Consider the following 23,025-nt stretch of genomic DNA (forward strand, 5'->3'; position numbering starts at 1 on the left):
CTGTCTGGAGGACAGAATATTGTGTTATTTTATTTTATCAATTTATTATTTTATTCTCATTCTACGTGACTTTACCGAAAGAACCAACTCAGACATTGTTTAATCTTACCGGCTAAAGCCCACAGAACTATTAACTTATTCGGTAAAGTCACGTAGGTAAGAAATAATAAAATAGATTTTAAATAAAACAAAAATGAAAACAACGAAATTCATTTTTGTTTTATTATATTTATTACTTATTTTATACCCACGTGACTTTACCGAAAGAACCAAAGATCCTTGCAGTCACGAACACTTAAAATCTAGAATTAACTTATTGTTCAGAAGCGACCTGGCCACAAATGATAGCTCAACCAAATGGCGTATTATGTTAGAATCAGAATCTGTATACAGGAGAAATCCGATGAGCTAAAAAGCTCCTTTTTCACAGATTGTCCAGTAGGGATTGGTCAGAAAGTTCCAATAACAAACAATACAAAAATACGATAGGAGTGCAAAGTATAGGAAAGGTAAACAAATAACCTTGACAGACACGAATAAAACGAAACTACATATTCTTTATTACCAGCTGAAGCTCACTGAACTATTAACTTATCTTTACAGAAACAACCTGGCCACAAACGATAGCTCAATCAAGTGGCTTGTCACGTGGAAACGTATTGCGGTTAAATCAGCGAAGCGCGTGTTTACCCCTCCCGTTGGGCTCCGCTCGCTGGCAATTATGGGGGTTTTGTTTTTTTCCGGAGCTCAGCCACGGACAGCTCCACCCACCGCCGGAACTAAAAAAAAACCGTGCTACGTTTCCTCCACGCAGCCCGGACGATTTGACGTTGGGACATGCGGCCTAGTCTTCCTGCGCGGCCTCGCGGCTCCACGCGCCACAGGCTCCCGCCTCCGAACAGAGCGCCTCTGATGTAAAACAGTTTAACACAAACTATTTAACCCTCCGTTCGCTCTTCACTTGCAAGTTGAATTCTCACCTCGAGCGTTTTAAACTCTGAGCGCTGAGCGAGGCAACGGCACTCGAGGCGGCCGGGAGGCTCCAGGGACCGCGGTGAACTTAATACCCACCCACCACCTCCCTCCCCCGTTGTAAATGATAAACTATAACACTTTATAAGTGTGATAACACTTTATAAGTGTTATAGTTTAGACGGCGAAGTGAGATGTGGCGCCGCGAAGTGATCGGATAACGGGGACGGCGTCGCTCGATTCGAGGTGAGAACGCGCGACGCCCTAACGCCAACATTGTTGTTGGAGGCGGCTTTCGCGACCAATGTCATCCACGAGAGGTCTTTTTTTTAAAAAAATTCGATCGCGTAAATATATATACATGTGTCGTTAAACCCGCCACCACCCGACGCCATGGGGCAATTGGTAAGGTTTGTTACGTAAACGGAACGTGCCAATTCGTTACTGCTATCGCAACATTGGTGTGTTGGAGAGCAAATCCACAACATTTACAATCTTGAGCACGACGTTTCGCAACCGCCATCATCAGGGGGGCAGCAGCCAGATTTGTGGAGAACGCCTCCTGTTCCGCGATGCATCACGTTGACGTGACATACACAATGCGGATGGACTCGCACCTGTCACGCGAACGTGGAGGTGTCAACAGCCAGTTCGTCGTGGCAAGAGCGTACACGGCTGAATCAGTGACTGGCACCGTGTCACTGAGGCTGTGACTGGCACCGTGTCACTGAGACTGTGGCTGGCACCGTGTCACTGAGACTACGGCTGGCACCGTGTCACTGAGACTACGGCTGGCACCGTGTCACTGAGACTACGGCTGGCACCGTGTCTGAGACTGGCTGGCACCATGTCACTGAGACTGGCTGGCACCGTGTCACTGAGGCTGTGACTGGCACCGTGTCACTAAGACTGTGACTGGCACCGTGTCACTGAGACTACGGCTGGCACCGTGTCACTGAGACTGTGGCTGGCACCGTGTCACTGAGAACGTGGCTGGCACCGTGTCACTGAGACTGGCTGGCACCGTGTCACTGAGGCTGTGACTGGCACCGTGTCACTGAGACTGTGACTGGCACCGTGTCACTGAGACTGTGGCTGGCACCGTGTCACTGAGACTACGGCTGGCACCGTGTCACTGAGACTGTGGCTGGCACCGTGTCACTGAGACTGGCTGGCACCGTGTGACTGAGACTACGGCTGGCACCGTGTCACTGAGGCTGTGACTGGCACCGTGTCACTGAGACTGTGACTGTCACCGTGTCACTGAAACTACGGCTGGCACCGTGTCACTGAGACTACGGCTGGGACCGTGTCACTGAGACTACGGCTGGGACCGTCACTGAGACTGTGGCTGGCACCGTGTCACTGAGACTACGGCTGGCACCGTGTCACTGAGACTGTGACTGGCACCGTGTCACTGAGACTGTGGCTGGCACCGTGTCACTGAGACTACGGCTGGCACCGTGTCACTGAGGCTGTGGCTGGCACCGTGTCACTGAGACTACGGCTGGCACCGTGTCACTGAGACTGTGGCTGGCACCGTGTCACTGAGACTACGGCTGGCACCGTGTCACTGAGGCTGTGACTGGCACCGTGTCACTGAGACTGTGGCTGGCACCGTGTCACTGAGACTACGGCTGGCACCGTGTCACTGAGGCTGTGACTGGTACCGTGTCACTGACTGTGTCTGGCACCGTGTCACTGAGACTACGGCTGGCACCGTCACTGAGACTGTGACTGGCACCGTGTCACTGAGACTGTGGCTGGCACCGTGTCACTGAGACTGTGGCTGGCACCGTGTCACTGAGACTGTGGCTGGCACCGTGTCACTGAGACTGTGACTGGCACCGTGTCACTGAGACTACGGCTAGCACCGTGTCACTGAGACTGTGGCTGGCACCGTGTCACTGAGACTACGGCTGGCACCGTGTCACTGAGGCTGTGACTGGCACCGTGTCACTGAGACTGTAACCGGCACCGTGTCACTGAGACTACGGCTGGCACCGTGTCACTAAGACTGTGACCGGCACCGTGTCACTGAGACTGTGGCTGACACCGTGTCACTGAGACTACGGCTGGCACCGTGTCACTGAGACTGGCTGGCACTGTGTCACTGAGACTACGGCTGGCACCGTGTCACTGAGACTGGCTGGCACCGTGTCACTGAGACTACGGCTGGCACCGTGTCACTGAGGCTGTGACTGGCACCGTGTCACTGAGACTGTGGCTGGCACCGTGTCACTGAGACTACGGCTGGCACCGTGTCACTGAGACTGTGGCTGGCACCGTGTCACTGAGACTACGGCTGGCACCGTGTCACTGAGACTACGGCTGGCACCGTGTCACTGAGACTGTGGCTGGCACCGTGTCATTGAGGCTGTGGCTGGCACCGTGTCACTGAGACTGGCTGGCACCGTGTCACTGAGACTACGTCTGGCACCGTGTCACTGAGACTGGCTGGCACCGTGTCACTGAGACTACGGCTGGCACCGTGTCACTGAGACTACGGCTGGCACCGTGTCACTGAGACTACGGCTGGCACCATGTCACTGAGACTGTGGCTGGCACCGTGCCACTGAGGCTGTGGCTGGCACCGTGTCACTGAGACTGGCTGGCACCGTGTCACTGAGACTACGGCTGGCACCGTGTCACTGAGACTGGCTGGCACCGTGTCACTGAGACTGGCTGGCACCGTGTCACTGAGCCTACGGCTGGCACCGTGTCACTGAGACTGGCTGGCACCGTGTCACTGAGACTACGGCTGGCACCGTGTCACTGAGACTGTGGCTGGCACCGTGTCACTGAGACTGTGGCTGGCACCGTGTCACTGAGACTGGCTGGCACAGTGTGACTGAGACTACGGCAGCACCGTGTCACTGAGACTGTGGCTGGCACCGTGTCACTGAGACTGTGGCTGGCACCGTGTCACTGAGACTACGGCTGGCACCGTGTCACTGAGACTACGGCTGGCACCGTGTCACCGCCCCCCCCGGCACGTGCACGCGGTGTCTGACGCTCATGGGGCGCCTTCTCGTTCCGCGATACCAGCACTCAACACCGGGACAACGTTGCACGAGCAATGTTTGCGTGTCCGTGCTGTGATGATGTTACACCGGCACTGTGACACCAACACTGTGACACCAGTACTGTGACACTGACACTGTGACACTGACACTGTGACACCGGCACTGTGACACCAACACTGTGACACCAGTACTGTGACACTGACACTGTGACACTGACACTGTGACACCAACACTGTGACACCAGTACTGTGACATTGACACTGTGACATTTACACTGTGACACCAGCACTGTGACACCAGCACTGTGACACCAGCACTGTGACATTGACACTGTGACATTGACACTGTGACATTTACACTGTGACACTGACACTGTGACATTTACACTGTGACACTGACACTGTGACACTGACACTGTGACATTGACACTGTGACACCAACACTGTGACACCAGCACTGTGACATTGACACTGTGACATTGACACTGTGACATTGGCACTGTGACACCAGCACTGACACTGTGACATTGACACTGTGACACCAGCACTGTGACACCAATACTGTGACACCAGCACTGTGACACCAGCACTGTGACACTGTGACACCAGCACTGTGACACCAGCACTGACACTGTGACACTGACACTGACACTGTGACACTGACACTGTGACACTGACACTGTGACACTGACACTGTGACACTGTGACACTGACACTGTGACAACAGGACTTTGACACCAGGACTTTGGCACCGGGACTGTGACATTGCCACTGACATTGTGACAATTAATTTTGCAGGGAATTGGAGTCCACTCGTCTTCCAGGCGAATTGCGTGGCTCTGCCCGTTCTGCTAACGCCACCATCGCCTCTCCTCGTCCACCTCGTTCGCAGTCTCCTCATCCCTCCCCTGCCTCCACGCTCCCAATTTCCTCCACGCTCCCCATCTCCTCCACGCTCCCAATCTCCTCCACGCTCCCAATCTCCTCCAAGCTCCCAATCTCCTCCACGCTCCCCATCTCCTCCACGCTCCCCATCTCCTCCACGCTCCCCATCTCGTCTCGACCTTCACCGCATCTCTCCTTTCCGCCCTCCTTGCCCTCGCATATCCTCCATCTCTAAGCCCCCTCTGCTTTCTCCTCCACCTCAATCTTTCATCCAATTATCCTGCATCTCCACTGCCTCGCGGTTTACTCTCCTTCCTCTTCTGCCGACCTCTTCCTCCAGCTCCTCTATATCCTCCTCTTACCCCCACCATTCTCACCTCCTCCCTACCGCTACCATTTTCACCACCTCCTCTTTCTCCGCCTCCTCCCCTCCACTGACACCATGACGGTTCGTCCGTGCCCCGACCACTGCGTCTCCATCATGACGACGCTGAGCGCCCAGCGCCTCTCGGGCTCCTCGCTCTGCGACCTGGCGCTCATCGTCCACGTTCCTCCTGCTCCTCCCGCTGCTGCAGCATCGTCGGGATGCGGCACAACCAGGCGGAGGAGGGGCGCGGGGAGGGAGCTCGGCCGAGGGAGAGCATCGGGAGCAGGGGGAGCGGACGGAGCTGGCGGGGGAGGAGAGGGAACGGGAGGCGGTGCCGGGGAGCTCGTGGTTGTGATGCCGTGCCACCGCGCCGTGCTGGCCGCGTGCAGCCCTCTCTTTCGAGACGCGGTCGTCGAGACGCACGGGGACGTGGAGGACGGCGGCGGCGGCGGCGGCGATGCTAACGACGTGGGGGCAGACCGGTGGGAACGCGCGTGGGAGGACGGGGAGATGGTCGGGAACGAGGAGACCTCGGCTGGTAGCAATGGCCACGCAGGGAGCGAAGGAAGTGGCGTTGATGTGGCCTTGAGGACAGAGGAGGAGGAGGAGGAGGCCGATGCGAGAGACCAGACGTCGACTGAGAAGGACGGCCTTGGCGCGGCCATCAGAAACGACGGCGGCGGCGCAGCCGCGACGGAAGGGGCGACAGCTCTGGAGGGAGGGGAGACGATGACAACGGATGCGCAAACGAATGTAAAGGAAGGAGGAGAGGAGGTTACGTGGAAAGAGGGAGATGCCGCTCTAAAGGAAGAGCAGGCGGTCCTGAGGATTGTGGAGATAGTGATTGGAGAGACAGCTTTAAGTTGCTATCAGGCGGCTGAGGAGCACAGCAGCGAAGTGACTGAGAGAAGTGACCCGGAGACGGCTGTGGCAGAGGAGCAGGAACCTGTAAAGGATGCGGAGATGGCCACGAAGATTGAGACGCCGACGATTCATCCCAGCTCGCTGGGCCAGTGGATTCCTCGCCTCCGACCAGGTTTCCCTCCCCATGTCACAACGCATTGGCCTGCCCCTAGCAATACACAAGTAAACATTTAACTAGTTTTTTTTATCTCGGATTATGACCGTCAGGTTAAGTCAGTCTTTTTTTTGCGACGTGGCTCGGAAGTCGATCAGAGCGCTGAGCTGGGTTCGAGTGCGGAAAACTTTCAAATGGCTCGCAGCTCTTGCCGTGTGCAGAAAAAGAAATTGGTGCCATAATTGCACGTGAATACTGGGCAGACTTGGTCAATTTTAAATACAGTTAAGGCAGCATCGTTAGCTGAAAAGTACAATTACATTACAATCACCGTTTTAATTTGGCCCTGGTTTGGTGCATCATGGCACCCTTTTACACTGCCATTTATCAAATCGCACTGAAAAAAAAGTGCTTGCAGAATATAATACATTTTAATTGCAAAAAAATGTTTTTTCACGATTATGGCCATGCGTCATGAACATGAGCTTTGTAATGGATGAGTCATGCCTTGTGTCCCTGTTAATTTGTGTTCCTCGCACGTTTGTGTTCACCCAACGTGTTGTGTTTGTGCCTGTCCATGTGTTTTTTTTTTAACTTTGCCTCCCTGTGCATGCATGCCTGTATGTGTGTCCGCGGCTGGAGGAGTGGTGGCACAACGGTTAGACATTACGCTACGAACCCGGTGACCCAAGTGCCACCAACTCTAGTGACTAATATTTGAATCGGTGCTGGGCCACCCCGAGGATGACTCTTCCTCAAATGAGTACCTGGTGCGGTGTTTAGTAAACATCGCCACTGGGGAGACAAAGGCTGCCGGGCGTGGTGCTGGCCACCCACCCCCTCGTGTGCTGGAACCGGCCTTCACAGGTGCTACTCGCTAACAGCACTTGCCCGAACAGTCTGTTAAGGCTATACGGAGGATCTTTGTCTTTTGCATACCTTCGAATGTGCCTGTGCGTACGTGCGTCTGCAGGAAGCGGGAGTGTAGCGGGTTAGCACGCTGCGTTACTAACCCGGCGACCCGCGTGTGTGCATGCGCGTGTGTGCGGTCACCCTGGTTCGATTGCCGTTCACGTCCAACACCAGTGACGGTTATCTCAACCAGTCCTGGGCCTCATCTAGGTCGGCTCGGCCTCCAACAATCTGATAAGCCTATACGGGGGGGGGTGGGATCTTTGCCTCTGTCTTTTGTGCGCAGCTGTGCCCGGGCGCTGGCTGTGCGAGCTGCCCCCCATGCTGGGCCCTCTGGCCGTGTCCCGGCTCCTGGACTTTGCCTACCGGGGTCGGCTCGACGCGCACGCTGCCCGCGACCGCTTGACCTTGCACGCCGCGCAGGTGCTCCGCATGACCGGAGCCATCGCCGCCTTCATGGAGCCCGTGAACGGTGCCGCCCTACTCGCGCTCCATGTGCCCACAGTGCCCTGCCCGCACTTCCTCGACCCGCAGTGCTCCTCTTTGGCATTCTTACGTCCTTTCCACTGGAAACAACCGAGTTGAGCCAGGGCCGTGCCACGGTGCCCTACCCACACATCCTATATCCACGGTGCCCTACCCACACATCCTATATCCACAGTGCCCTACCTACACATCCTATATCCACAGTGCCCTACCTACACATCCTATATCCACGGTGTCCTACCCACACATCCTATATCCACGGTGCCCTACCCACACATCCTATATCCACAGTGCCCTACCCACACATCCTATATCCACGGTGCCCTACCTACACATCCTATATTCACGGTGCCCTACCTCTACACATCCTATATCCACGGTGCCCTACCAACACATCCTATATCCACGGTGCCCTACCCACACATCCTATATCCACGGTGCCCTACCTCTACACATCCTATATCCACGGTGCCCTACCCACACATCCTATATCCACGGTGCCCTACCCACACATCCTATATCCACGGTGCCCTACCCACACATCCTATATCCACGGTGCCCTACCTACACATCTTATATCCACGGTGCCCTACCCACACATCCTATATCCACGGTGCCCTACCCACACATCCTATATCCACGGTGCCCTACCTACACATCCTATATCCACGGTGACCTACTCACACATCCTATATCCACGGTGCCCTACCCACACATCCTATATCCACGGTGCCCTACCCACACATCCTATATCCACGGTGCCCTACCCACACATCCTATATCCACGGTGCCCTACCTACACATCTTATATCCACGGTGCCCTACCCACACATCCTATATCCACGGTGCCCTACCCACACATCCTATATCCACGGTGCCCTACCTACACATCCTATATCCACGGTGCCCTACCCACACATCCTATATCCACGGTGCCCTACCCACACATCCTATATCCACGGTGACCTACTCACACATCCTATATCCACGGTGCCCTACCTACACATCCTATATCCACGGTGCCCTACTCACACATCCTATATCCACGGTGTCCTAGCTACACATCCTATATCCACGGTGCCCTACCTACACATCCTATATCCACGGTGCCCTACCCACACATCCTATATCCACGGTGCCCTACCTACACATCCTATATCCACGGTGCCCTACCTACACATCCTATATCCACGGTGCCCTACTCACACATCCTATATCCACGGTGCCCTACCCACACATCCTATATCCACGGTGCCCTACCCACACATCCTATATCCACGGTGCCCTACCCACACATCCTATATCCACGGTGCCCTACCTACACATCCTATATCCACGGTGCCCTACCTACACATCCTATATCCACGGTGCCCTACCTACACATCCTATATCCACGGTGCCCTACCCACACATCCTGTATCCACGGTGCCCTACCTACACATCCTATATCCACGGTGCCCTACCTCTACACATCCTATATCCATGGTGCCCCACCTACACATCCTATATCCACGGTGCCCTACCCACACATCCTATATTCACGGTGCCCTACCCACACATCCTATATCCACGGTGCCCTACCTACACATCCTATATCCACGGTGCCCTACCCACACATCCTATATCCACGGTGCCCTACCTACACATCCTATATCCACGGTGCCCTACCTACACATCCTATATCCACGGTGCCCTACCTACACATCCTATATCCACGGTGCCCTACCTACACATCCTATATCCACGGTGCCCTACCTCTACACATCCTATATCCACGGTGCCCTACCTACACATCCTATATCCACGGTGCCATACCTACACATCCTATATCCACGGTGCCCTACCCACACATCCTATATCCACGGTGCACTACCTACACATCCTATATCCACGGTGCCCTTCCTACACATCCTATATCCACGGTGCCCTACCCACACATCCTATATCCACGGTGCCGTACCTACACATCCTATATCTATGGTGCCCTACCCACACATCCTATATCCAAGGTGCCCTACCTACACATTCTATATCCACGGTGCCCTACCCACACATCCTATATCCACAGTGCCCTACCTACACATCCTATATCCACGGTGCCCTACCTACACATCCTATATCCACGGTGCCCTACCTACACATCCTATATCCACGGTGCCCTACCTACACATCCTATATCCACGGTGCCCTACTCACACATCCTATATCCACAGTGCCCTACCTACACATCCTATTTCCACGGTGCCCTACCTACACATCCTATATCCACAGTGCCCTACCCACACATCCTATTTCCACGGTGCCCTACCTACACATCCTATATCCATGGTGCCCTACCCACACATCCTATATCCACGGTGCCCTACCTACACATCCTATATCCACGGTGCCCTACTCACACATCCTATATCCACGGTGCCCTACCCACACATCCTATATCCACGGTGCCCTACCCACACATCCTATATCCACGGTGCCCTACCCACACATCCTATATCCACGGTGCCCTACCTACACATCCTATATCCACGGTGCCCTACCTACACATCCTATATCCACGGTGCCCTACCTACACATCCTATATCCACGGTGCCCTACCCACACATCCTGTATCCACGGTGCCCTACCTACACATCCTATATCCACGGTGCCCTACCTCTACACATCCTATATCCATGGTGCCCCACCTACACATCCTATATCCACGGTGCCCTACCCACACATCCTATATTCACGGTGCCCTACCTACACATCCTATATCCACGGTGCCCTACCCACACATCCTGTATCCACGGTGCCCTACCTACACATCCTATATCCACGGTGCCCTACCTCTACACATCCTATATCCATGGTGCCCCACCTACACATCCTATATCCACGGTGCCCTACCCACACATCCTATATCCACGGTGCCCTACCCACACATCCTATATCCACGGTGCCCTACCTACACATCCTATATCCACGGTGCCCTACCTACACATCCTATATCCACGGTGCCCTACCTACACATCCTATATCCACGGTGCCCTACCTACACATCCTATATCCACGGTGCCATACCTACACATCCTATATCCACGGTGCCCTACCCACACATCCTATATCCACGGTGCACTACCTACACATCCTATATCCACGGTGCCCTTCCTACACATCCTATATCCACGGTGCCCTACCCACACATCCTATATCCACGGTGCCGTACCTACACATCCTATATCCATGGTGCCCTACCCACACATCCTATATCCAAGGTGCCCTACCTACACATCCTATATCCACGGTGCCCTACCCACACATCCTATATCCACGGTGCCCTACCTACACATCCTATATCCACGGTGCCCTACCTACACATCCTATATCCATGGTGCCCTACCTACACATCCTATATCCACGGTGCCCTACTCACACATCCTATATCCACAGTGCCCTACCTACACATCCTATATCCATGGTGCCCTACCCACACATCCTATATCCAAGGTGCCCTACCTACACATCCTATATCCACGGTGCCCTACCCACACATCCTATATCCACGGTGCCCTACCTACACATCCTATATCCACGGTGCCCTACCTACACATCCTATATCCACGGTGCCCTACCCACACATCCTGTATCCACGGTGCCCTACCTACACATCCTATATCCACGGTGCCCTACCTCTACACATCCTATATCCATGGTGCCCCACCTACACATCCTATATCCACGGTGCCCTACCCACACATCCTATATTCACGGTGCCCTACCTACACATCCTATATCCACGGTGCCCTACCCACACATCCTGTATCCACGGTGCCCTACCTACACATCCTATATCCACGGTGCCCTACCTCTACACATCCTATATCCATGGTGCCCCACCTACACATCCTATATCCACGGTGCCCTACCCACACATCCTATATCCACGGTGCCCTACCCACACATCCTATATCCACGGTGCCCTACCTACACATCCTATATCCACGGTGCCCTACCTACACATCCTATATCCACGGTGCCCTACCTACACATCCTATATCCACGGTGCCCTACCTACACATCCTATATCCACGGTGCCATACCTACACATCCTATATCCACGGTGCCCTACCCACACATCCTATATCCACGGTGCACTACCTACACATCCTATATCCACGGTGCCCTTCCTACACATCCTATATCCACGGTGCCCTACCCACACATCCTATATCCACGGTGCCGTACCTACACATCCTATATCCATGGTGCCCTACCCACACATCCTATATCCAAGGTGCCCTACCTACACATCCTATATCCACGGTGCCCTACCCACACATCCTATATCCACGGTGCCCTACCTACACATCCTATATCCACGGTGCCCTACCTACACATCCTATATCCATGGTGCCCTACCTACACATCCTATATCCACGGTGCCCTACTCACACATCCTATATCCACAGTGCCCTACCTACACATCCTATTTCCACGGTGCCCTACCTACACATCCTATATCCACAGTGCCCTACCCACACATCCTATTTCCACGGTGCCCTACCTACACATCCTATATCCATGGTGCCCTACCCACACATCCTATATCCACGGTGCCCTACCAACACTTCCTATATCCACGGTGCCCTACCCACACATGCTATATCCACGGTGCCCTACCCACACATCCTATATCCACGGTGCCCTACCCACACATCCTATATCCACGGTGCCCGACCCACACATCCTATATCCACGGTGCCCTACCTACACATCCTATATCCACGGTGCCCTGCCTACACATCCTATATCCACGGTGCCCTACCCACACATCCTATATCCACGGTGCCCCACCTACACATCCTATATCAACGGTGACCTACTCACACATCCTATATCCACGGTGTCCTAGCTACACATCCTATATCCACGGTGCCCTACCCACACATCCTATATCCACGGTGCCCTACCTATACATCCTATATCCACGGTGACCTACTCACACATCCTATATCCACGGTGTCCTAGCTACACATCCTATATCCACGGTGCCCTACCTATACATCCTATATCCACGGTGCCCTACCTACACATCCTATATCCACGGTGCCCTACCCACACATCCTATATCCACGGTGCCCTACCTTTACACATCCTATATCCACGGTGCCCTACCTACACGTCCTATATCCACGGTGCCCTACCTTCACATCCTATATCCACGGTGCCCTACCTACACATCCTATATCCACGGTGCCCTACCTACACATCCTATATCCACGGTGCCCCACCTACACATCCTATATCCACGGTGCCCTACCCACACATCCTATATCCACGGAGCCCTACCTACACATCCTATATCCACGGTGCCCTACCCACACATCCTATATCCACGGTGCCCTACCCACACATCCTATATCCACGGTGCCCTACCTCTACACATCCTATATCCACGGTGCCCTACCTACACATCCTATATCCACGGTGCCCTACCTACACATCCTATATCCACGGTGCTCTACCCACACATCCTATATCCACGGTGCCATACCTACACATCCTATATCCACGGTGCCCTACCTCTACACATCCTATATCCACGGTGCCCTACCTACACATCCTATATCCACGGTGCCATACCTACACATCCTATATCCACGGTGCCCTTCCTACACATCCTATATCCACGGTGCCCTAGCTACACATCCTATATCCACGGTGCCCTACCTCTACACATCCTATATCCACGGTGCCCTATCCACACATCCTATATCCACGGTGCCCTACCTACACATCCTATATCCACGGTGCCCTACCCACACATCCTATATCCACGGTGCCCTACCTACACATCCTATATCCAAGGTGCCCTACCTACACATCCTATATCCACGGTGCCCTACCTCTACACATCCTATATCCACGGTGCCATACCTACACATCCTATATCCACGGTGCCCTACCCACACATCCTATATCCAAGGTGCCCTACCTACACATCCTATATCCACGGTGCCCTACCTACACATCCTATATCCACCGTGCCCTAGCTACACATCCTATATCCACGGTGCCCTACCCACACATCCTATAACCACGGTGCCCTACCCACACATCCTATATCCAAGGTGCCCTACCTACACATCCTATATCCACGGTGCCCTACCTACACATCCTATATCCACGGTGCCCTACCTACACATCCTATATCCACGGGCCCTACCCACACATCCTATATCCACGTTGTCCTACCCACACATCCTATATCCACGGTGTCATAGCTACACATCCTATATCCACGGTGCCCTACCTACACATCCTATATCCACGGTGCCCTACCTCTACACATCCTATATCCACGGTGCCCTACCTACACATCCTATATCCACGGTGCCCTACCTACACATCCTATATCCACAGTGCCCTACCTACACATCCTATATCCACAGTGCCCTACCCACACATCCTATATCCACGGTGTCTTAGCTACACATCCTATATCCACGGTGCCCTACCCACACATCCTATATCCACGGCGCCCTAGCTACACATCCTATATCCACGGTGCCCTACCTACACATCCTATATCCACGGTGCCCTACCTACACATCCTATGTCCACGGTGCCCTACCTACACATCCTATATCCACGGTGCCCTACCTACACATCCTATATCCACAGTGCCCTACCTACACATCCTATATCCACGGTGCCCTACTCACACATCCTATATCCACGGTGCCCTACCTACACATCCTATATCCACGGTGCCCTACCTACACATCCTATATCCACGGTGCCCTACCTACACATCCTATATCCACGGTGCCCTACCTACACATCCTATATCCACAGTGCCCTACCTACACATCCTATATCCACGGTGCCCTACCTACACATCCTATGTCCACGGTGCCCTACCTACACATCCTATATCCACGGTGCCCTACCTACACATCCTATATCCACAGTGCCCTACCTACACATCCTATATCCACTGTGCCCTACCTACACATCCTATATCCACGGTGCCCTACCTACACATCCTATATCCACGGTGCCCTACCCACACATCCTATATCCACGGTGCCCTACCCACACATCCTATATCCACGGTGCCCTACCCACACATCCTATATCCACGGTGCCCTACCCACACATCCTATATCCACGGTGCCCTACCCACACATCCTATATCCACGGTGCCCTACCCACACATCCTATATCCACGGTGCCCTACCTACACATCCTATATCCACGGTGCCCTACCCACACATCCTATATCCACGGTGCCCTACCTACACATCCTATATCCACGGTGCCCTACCTACACATCCTATATCCACGGTGTCCTAGCTACACATCCTATATCCACGGTGCCCTACCTACACATCCTATATCCACGGTGCCCTACCCACACATCCTATATCCATGGTGCCCTACCCACACATCCTATATCCACGGTGCCCTATCTCTACACATCCTATATCCACGGTGCCCTACCTACACATCCTATATCCACGGTGCCCTACCCACACATCCTATATCCACGGTGCCCTACCTACACATCCTATATCCACGGTGCCCTACCTACACATCCTATATCCACGGTGCCCTACCCACACATCCTATATCCACGGTGCCCTACCTACACATCCTATATCCACGGTGCCCTACCTACACATCCTATATCCACGGTGCCCTACCTCTACACATCCTATATCCACGTTGCCCTACCTCTACACATCCTATGTCCACGGTGCCCTACCTACACATCCTATATCCACGGTGCCCTACCCACACATCCTATATCCACGGTGCCCTACCCACACATCCTATATCCACGGTGCCCTACCTACACATCCTATATCCACGGTGTCCTAGCTACACATCCTATATCCACGGTGCCCTACCTATACATCCTATATCCACGGTGCCCTACCTACACATCCTATATCCACGGTGCCCTACCCACACATCCTATATCCACGGTGCCCTACCTTTACACATCCTATATCCACGGTGCCCTACCTACACGTCCTATATCCACGGTGCCCTACCTTCACATCCTATATCCACGGTGCCCTACCTACACATCCTATATCCACGGTGCCCTACCTACACATCCTATATCCACGGTGCCCCACCTACACATCCTATATCCACGGTGCCCTACCCACACATCCTATATCCACGGTGCCCTACCTACACATCCTATATCCACGGTGCCCTACCCACACATCCTATATCCACGGTGCCCTACCCACACATCCTATATCCACGGTGCCCTACCTCTACACATCCTATATCCACGGTGCCCTACCTACACATCCTATATCCACGGTGCCCTACCTACACATCCTATATCCACGGTGCTCTACCCACACATCCTATATCCACGGTGCCATACCTACACATCCTATATCCATGGTGCCCTACCTCTACACATCCTATATCCACGGTGCCCTACCTACACATCCTATATCCACGGTGCCATACCTACACATCCTATATCCACGGTGCCCTTCCTACACATCCTATATCCACGGTGCCCTAGCTACACATCCTATGTCCACGGTGCCCTACCTCTACACATCCTATATCCACGGTGCCCTATCCACACATCCTATATCCACGGTGCCCTACCTACACATCCTATATCCACGGTGCCCTACCCACACATCCTATATCCACGGTGCCCTACCTACACATCCTATATCCAAGGTGCCCTACCTACACATCCTATATCCACGGTGCCCTACCTCTACACATCCTATATCCACGGTGCCATACCTACACATCCTATATCCACGGTGCCCTACCCACACATCCTATATCCAAGGTGCCCTACCTACACATCCTATATCCACGGTGCCCTACCTACACATCCTATATCCACGGTGCCCTAGCTACACATCCTATGTCCACGGTGCCCTACCCACACATCCTATAACCACGGTGCCCTACCCACACATCCTATATCCAAGGTGCCCTACCTACACATCCTATATCCACGGTGCCCTACCTACACATCCTATATCCACGGTGCCCTACCTACACATCCTATATCCACGGGCCCTACCCACACATCCTATATCCACGTTGTCCTACCCACACATCCTATATCCACGGTGTCATAGCTACACATCCTATATCCACGGTGCCCTACCTACACATCCTATATCCACGGTGCCCTACCTCTACACATCCTATATCCACGGTGCCCTACCTACACATCCTATATCCACGGTGCCCTACCTACACATCCTATATCCACAGTGCCCTACCTACACATCCTATATCCACAGTGCCCTACCCACACATCCTATATCCACGGTGTCTTAGCTACACATCCTATATCCACGGTGCCCTACCCACACATCCTATATCCACGGCGCCCTAGCTACACATCCTATATCCACGGTGCCCTACCTACACATCCTATATCCACGGTGCCCTACCTACACATCCTATATCCACGGTGCCCTACCTACACATCCTATATCCACGGTGCCCTACCTACACATCCTATATCCACAGTGCCCTACCTACACATCCTATATCCACGGTGCCCTACTCACACATCCTATATCCACGGTGTCCTACCTACACATCCTATATCCACGGTGCCCTACCTACACATCCTATATCCACGGTGCCCTACCTACACATCCTATATCCACGGTGCCCTACCTACACATCCTATATCCACAGTGCCCTACCTACACATCCTATATCCACGGTGCCATACCTACACATCCTATATCCACGGTGCCCTACCCACACATCCTATATCCAAGGTGCCCTACCTACACATCCTATATCCACGGTGCCCTACCTACACATCCTATATCCACGGTGCCCTAGCTACACATCCTATGTCCACGGTGCCCTACCCACACATCCTATAACCACGGTGCCCTACCCACACATCCTATATCCAAGGTGCCCTACCTACACATCCTATATCCACGGTGCCCTACCTACACATCCTATATCCACGGTGCCCTACCTACACATCCTATATCCACGGGCCCTACCCACACATCCTATATCCACGTTGTCCTACCCACACATCCTATATCCACGGTGTCATAGCTACACATCCTATATCCACGGTGCCCTACCTACACATCCTATATCCACGGTGCCCTACCTCTACACATCCTATATCCACGGTGCCCTACCTACACATCCTATATCCACGGTGCCCTACCTACACATCCTATATCCACAGTGCCCTACCTACACATCCTATATCCACAGTGCCCTACCCACACATCCTATATCCACGGTGTCTTAGCTACACATCCTATATCCACGGTGCCCTACCCACACATCCTATATCCACGGCGCCCTAGCTACACATCCTATATCCACGGTGCCCTACCTACACATCCTATATCCACGGTGCCCTACCTACACATCCTATATCCACGGTGCCCTACCTACACATCCTATATCCACGGTGCCCTACCTACACATCCTATATCCACAGTGCCCTACCTACACATCCTATATCCACGGTGCCCTACTCACACATCCTATATCCACGGTGTCCTACCTACACATCCTATATCCACGGTGCCCTACCTACACATCCTATATCCACGGTGCCCTACCTACACATCCTATATCCACGGTGCCCTACCTACACATCCTATATCCACAGTGCCCTACCTACACATCCTATATCCACGGTGCCCTACCTACACATCCTATGTCCACGGTGCCCTACCTACACATCCTATATCCACGGTGCCCTACCTACACATCCTATATCCACAGTGCCCTACCTACACATCCTATATCCACTGTGCCCTACCTACACATCCTATATCCACGGTGCCCTACCTACACATCCTATATCCACGGTGCCCTACCCACACATCCTATATCCACGGTGCCCTACCCACACATCCTATATCCACGGTGCCCTACCCACACATCCTATATCCACGGTGCCCTACCCACACATCCTATATCCACGGTGCCCTACCCACACATCCTATATCCACGGTGCCCTACCCACACATCCTATATCCATGGTGCCCTACCTACACATCCTATATCCACGGTGCCCTACCCACACATCCTATATCCACGGTGCCCTACCTACACATCCTATATCCACGGTGCCCTACCTACACATCCTATATCCACGGTATCCTAGCTACACATCCTATATCCACGGTGCCCTACCTACACATCCTATATCCACGGTGCCCTACCCACACATCCTATATCCATGGTGCCCTACCCACACATCCTATATCCACGGTGCCCTACCTCTACACATCCTATATCCACGGTGCCCTACCTACACATCCTATATCCACGGTGCCCTACCCACACATCCTATATCCACGGTGCCCTACCTACACATCCTATATCCACGGTGCCCTACCTACACATCCTATATCCACGGTGCCCTACCCACACATCCTATATCCACGGTGCCCTACCTACACATCCTATATCCACGGTGCCCTACCTACACATCCTATATCCACGGTGCCCTACCTCTACACATCCTATATCCACGTTGCCCTACCTCTACACATCCTATATCCACGGTGCCCTACCTACACATCCTATATCCACGGTGCCCTACCCACACATCCTATATCCACGGTGCCCTACCCACACATCCTATATCCACGGTGCCCTACCTACACATCCTATATCCACGGTGTCCTAGCTACACATCCTATATCCACGGTTCCCTACCTCTACACATCCTATATCCACGTTGCCCTACCTCTACACATCCTATATCCACGGTGCCCTACCTACACATCCTATATCCACGGTGCCCTACCCACACATCCTATATCCACGGTGCCCTACCTACACATCCTATATCCACGGTGTCCTAGCTACACATCCTATATCCACGGTTCCCTACCTCTACACATCCTATAACCACGGTGCCCTACCTCTACACATCCTATATCCACGGTGCCCTACCCACACATCCTATATCCACGGTGCCCTACCCACACATCCTATATCCACGGTTCCCTACCTCTACACATCCTATATCCACGGTGCCCTACCTCTACACATCCTATATCCACGGTGCCCTACCTACACATCCTATGTCCACGGTGCCCTGCCTACACATCCTATATCCACGGTGCCCTACCCACACATCCTATATCCACGGTGCCCTACCCACACATCCTATATCCACGTTGCCCTACCTCTACACATCCTATATCCACGGTGCCCTACCTACACATCCTATATCCACGGTGCCCTACCCACACATCCTATATCCACGGTGCCCTACCCACACATCCTATATCCACGGTGCCCTACCCACACATCCTATATCCACGTTGCCCTACCTTCACATCCTATATCCACGGTGCCCTACCTACACATCCTATATCCACGGTGCCCTACCCACACATCCTATATCCACGGTGCCCTACCCACACATCCTATATCCACGGTGCCCTACCTCTACACATCCTATATCCACGGTGCCCTACCTACACATCCTATATCCACGGTGCCCTACCTACACATTCTATATCCACGGTGCTCTACCCACACATCCTATATCCACGGTGCCATACCTACACATCCTATATCCACGGTGCCCTACCTCTACACATCCTATATCCACGTTGCCCTACCTTCACATCCTATATCCACGGTGCCCTACCTACACATCCTATATCCACGGTGCCCTACCCACACATCCTATATCCACGGTGCCCTACCTACACATTCTATATCCACGGTGCTCTACCCACACATCCTATATCCACGGTGCCATACCTACACATCCTATATCCACGGTGCCCTTCCTACACATCCTATATCCACGGTGCCCTAGCTACACATCCTATATCCACGGTGCCCTACCTCTACACATCCTATATCCACGGTGCCCTATCCACACATCCTATATCCACGGTGCCCTACCTACACATCCTATATCCACGGTGCCCTACCCACACATCCTATATCCACGGTGCCCTACCTACACATCCTATATCCAAGGTGCCCTACCTGCACATCCTATATCCACGGTGCCCTACCTCTACACATCCTATATCCACGGTGCCATACCTACACATCCTATATCCACGGTGCCCTACCCACACATCCTATATCCAAGGTGCCCTACCTACACATCCTATATCCACGGTGCCCTACCTACACATCCTATATCCACGGTGCCCTAGCTACACATCCTATATCCACGGTGCCCTACCCACACATCCTATATCCACGGTGCCCTACCCACACATCCTATATCCAAGGTGCCCTACCTACACATCCTATATCCACGGTGCCCTACCTACACATCCTATATCCACGGTGCCCTACCTACACATCCTATATCCACGGGCCCTACCCACACATCCTATATCCACGTTGTCCTACCTACACATCCTATATCCACGGTGTCATAGCTACACATCCTATATCCACGGTGCCCTACCTACACATCCTATATCCACGGTGCCCTACCTCTACACATCCTATATCCACGGTGCCCTACCTACACATCCTATATCCACGGTGCCCTACCTACACATCCTATATCCACAGTGCCCTACCTACACATCCTATATCCACAGTGCCCTACCCACACATCCTATATCCACGGTGTCTTAGCTACACATCCTATATCCACGGTGCCCTACCCACACATCCTATATCCACGGCGCCCTAGCTACACATCCTATATCCACGGTGCCCTACCTACACATCCTATATCCACGGTGCCCTACCTACACATCCTATATCCACGGTGCCCTACCTACACATCCTATATCCACGGTGCCCTACCTACACATCCTATATCCACAGTGCCCTACCTACACATCCTATATCCACGGTGCCCTACTCACACATCCTATATCCACGGTGCCCTACCTACACATCCTATATCCACGGTGCCCTACCTACACATCCTATATCCACGGTGCCCTACCTACACATCCTATATCCACGGTGCCCTACCTACACATCCTATATCCACAGTGCCCTACCTACACATCCTATATCCACGGTGCCCTACCTACACATCCTATGTCCACGGTGCCCTACCTACACATCCTATATCCACGGTGCCCTACCTACACATCCTATATCCACAGTGCCCTATCTACACATCCTATATCCACTGTGCCCTACCTACACATCCTATATCCACGGTGCCCTACCTACACATCCTATATCCACGGTGCCCTACCTACACATCCTGTATCCACGGTGCCCTACCCACACATCCTATATCCACGGTGCCCTACCCACACATCCTATATCCACGGTGCCCTACCCACACATCCTATATCCACGGTGCCCTACCCACACATCCTATATCCACGGTGCCCTACCCACACATCCTATATCCACGGTGCCCTACCCACACATCCTATATCCACGGTGCCCTACCTACACATCCTATATCCACGGTGCCCTACCCACACATCCTATATCCACGGTGCCCTACCTACACATCCTATATCCACGGTGCCCTACCTACACATCCTATATCCACGGTGTCCTAGCTACACATCCTATATCCACGGTGCCCTACCTACACATCCTATATCCACGGTGCCCTACCCACACATCCTATATCCATGGTGCCCTACCCACACATCCTATATCCGCGGTGCCCTACCTCTACACATCCTATATCCACGGTGCCCTACCTACACATCCTATATCCACGGTGCCCTACCCACACATCCTATATCCACGGTGCCCTACCTACACATCCTATATCCACGGTGCCCTACCTACACATCCTATATCCACGGTGCCCTACCCACACATCCTATATCCATGGTGCCCTACCTACACATCCTATATCCACGGTGCCCTACCTACACATCCTATATCCACGGTGCCCTACCTCTACACATCCTATATCCACGTTGCCCTACCTCTACACATCCTATATCCACGGTGCCCTACCTACACATCCTATATCCACGGTGCCCTACCCACACATCCTATATCCACGGTGCCCTACCCACACATCCTATATCCACGGTGCCCTACCTACACATCCTATATCCACGGTGTCCTAGCTACACATCCTATATCCACGGTTCCCTACCTCTACACATCCTATATCCACGTTGCCCTACCTCTACACATCCTATATCCACGGTGCCCTACCTACACATCCTATATCCACGGTGCCCTACCCACACATCCTATATCCACGGTGCCCTACCTACACATCCTATATCCACGGTGCCCTACCCACACATCCTATATCCACGGTTCCCTACCTCTACACATCCTATAACCACGGTGCCCTACCTCTACACATCCTATATCCACGGTGCCCTACCCACACATCCTATATCCACGGTGCCCTACCCACACATC

The 23,025-nt window shown here is 53.2% G+C and overlaps 1 protein-coding gene across 2 annotated transcripts in view; it reads left to right on the forward strand.

The window, feature by feature from the left end:
* Positions 1 to 675: 675 nt before the first annotated feature.
* Positions 676 to 23,025, forward strand: part of LOC116950560 (uncharacterized) — a 40,262-nt gene continuing 17,912 nt past the window's right edge. The window contains exons 1-3 of one of the 2 annotated variants that reach the window (XM_032968440.2): positions 676 to 1,218; positions 4,796 to 6,285; positions 7,466 to 7,651. In XM_032968440.2, the coding sequence (XP_032824331.1) occupies positions 5,325 to 6,285; positions 7,466 to 7,651 (1,147 nt within the window). In that variant the 5' untranslated portion in view covers positions 676 to 1,218; positions 4,796 to 5,324. Of the gene's footprint in view, positions 1,219 to 1,239; positions 1,378 to 4,795; positions 6,286 to 7,465; positions 7,652 to 23,025 lie in introns of those variants that run through there. The other variant, XM_076072833.1, reaches the window with a different exon arrangement.

This window comes from Petromyzon marinus, chromosome 39 (genome assembly GCF_048934315.1).
Source record: "Petromyzon marinus isolate PM22_M1 ecotype Great Lakes invasive population chromosome 39, UKy_Petmar_22M1.pri1.0, whole genome shotgun sequence".
NCBI classification, from domain to species: Eukaryota; Metazoa; Chordata; class Hyperoartia; order Petromyzontiformes; family Petromyzontidae; genus Petromyzon; species Petromyzon marinus.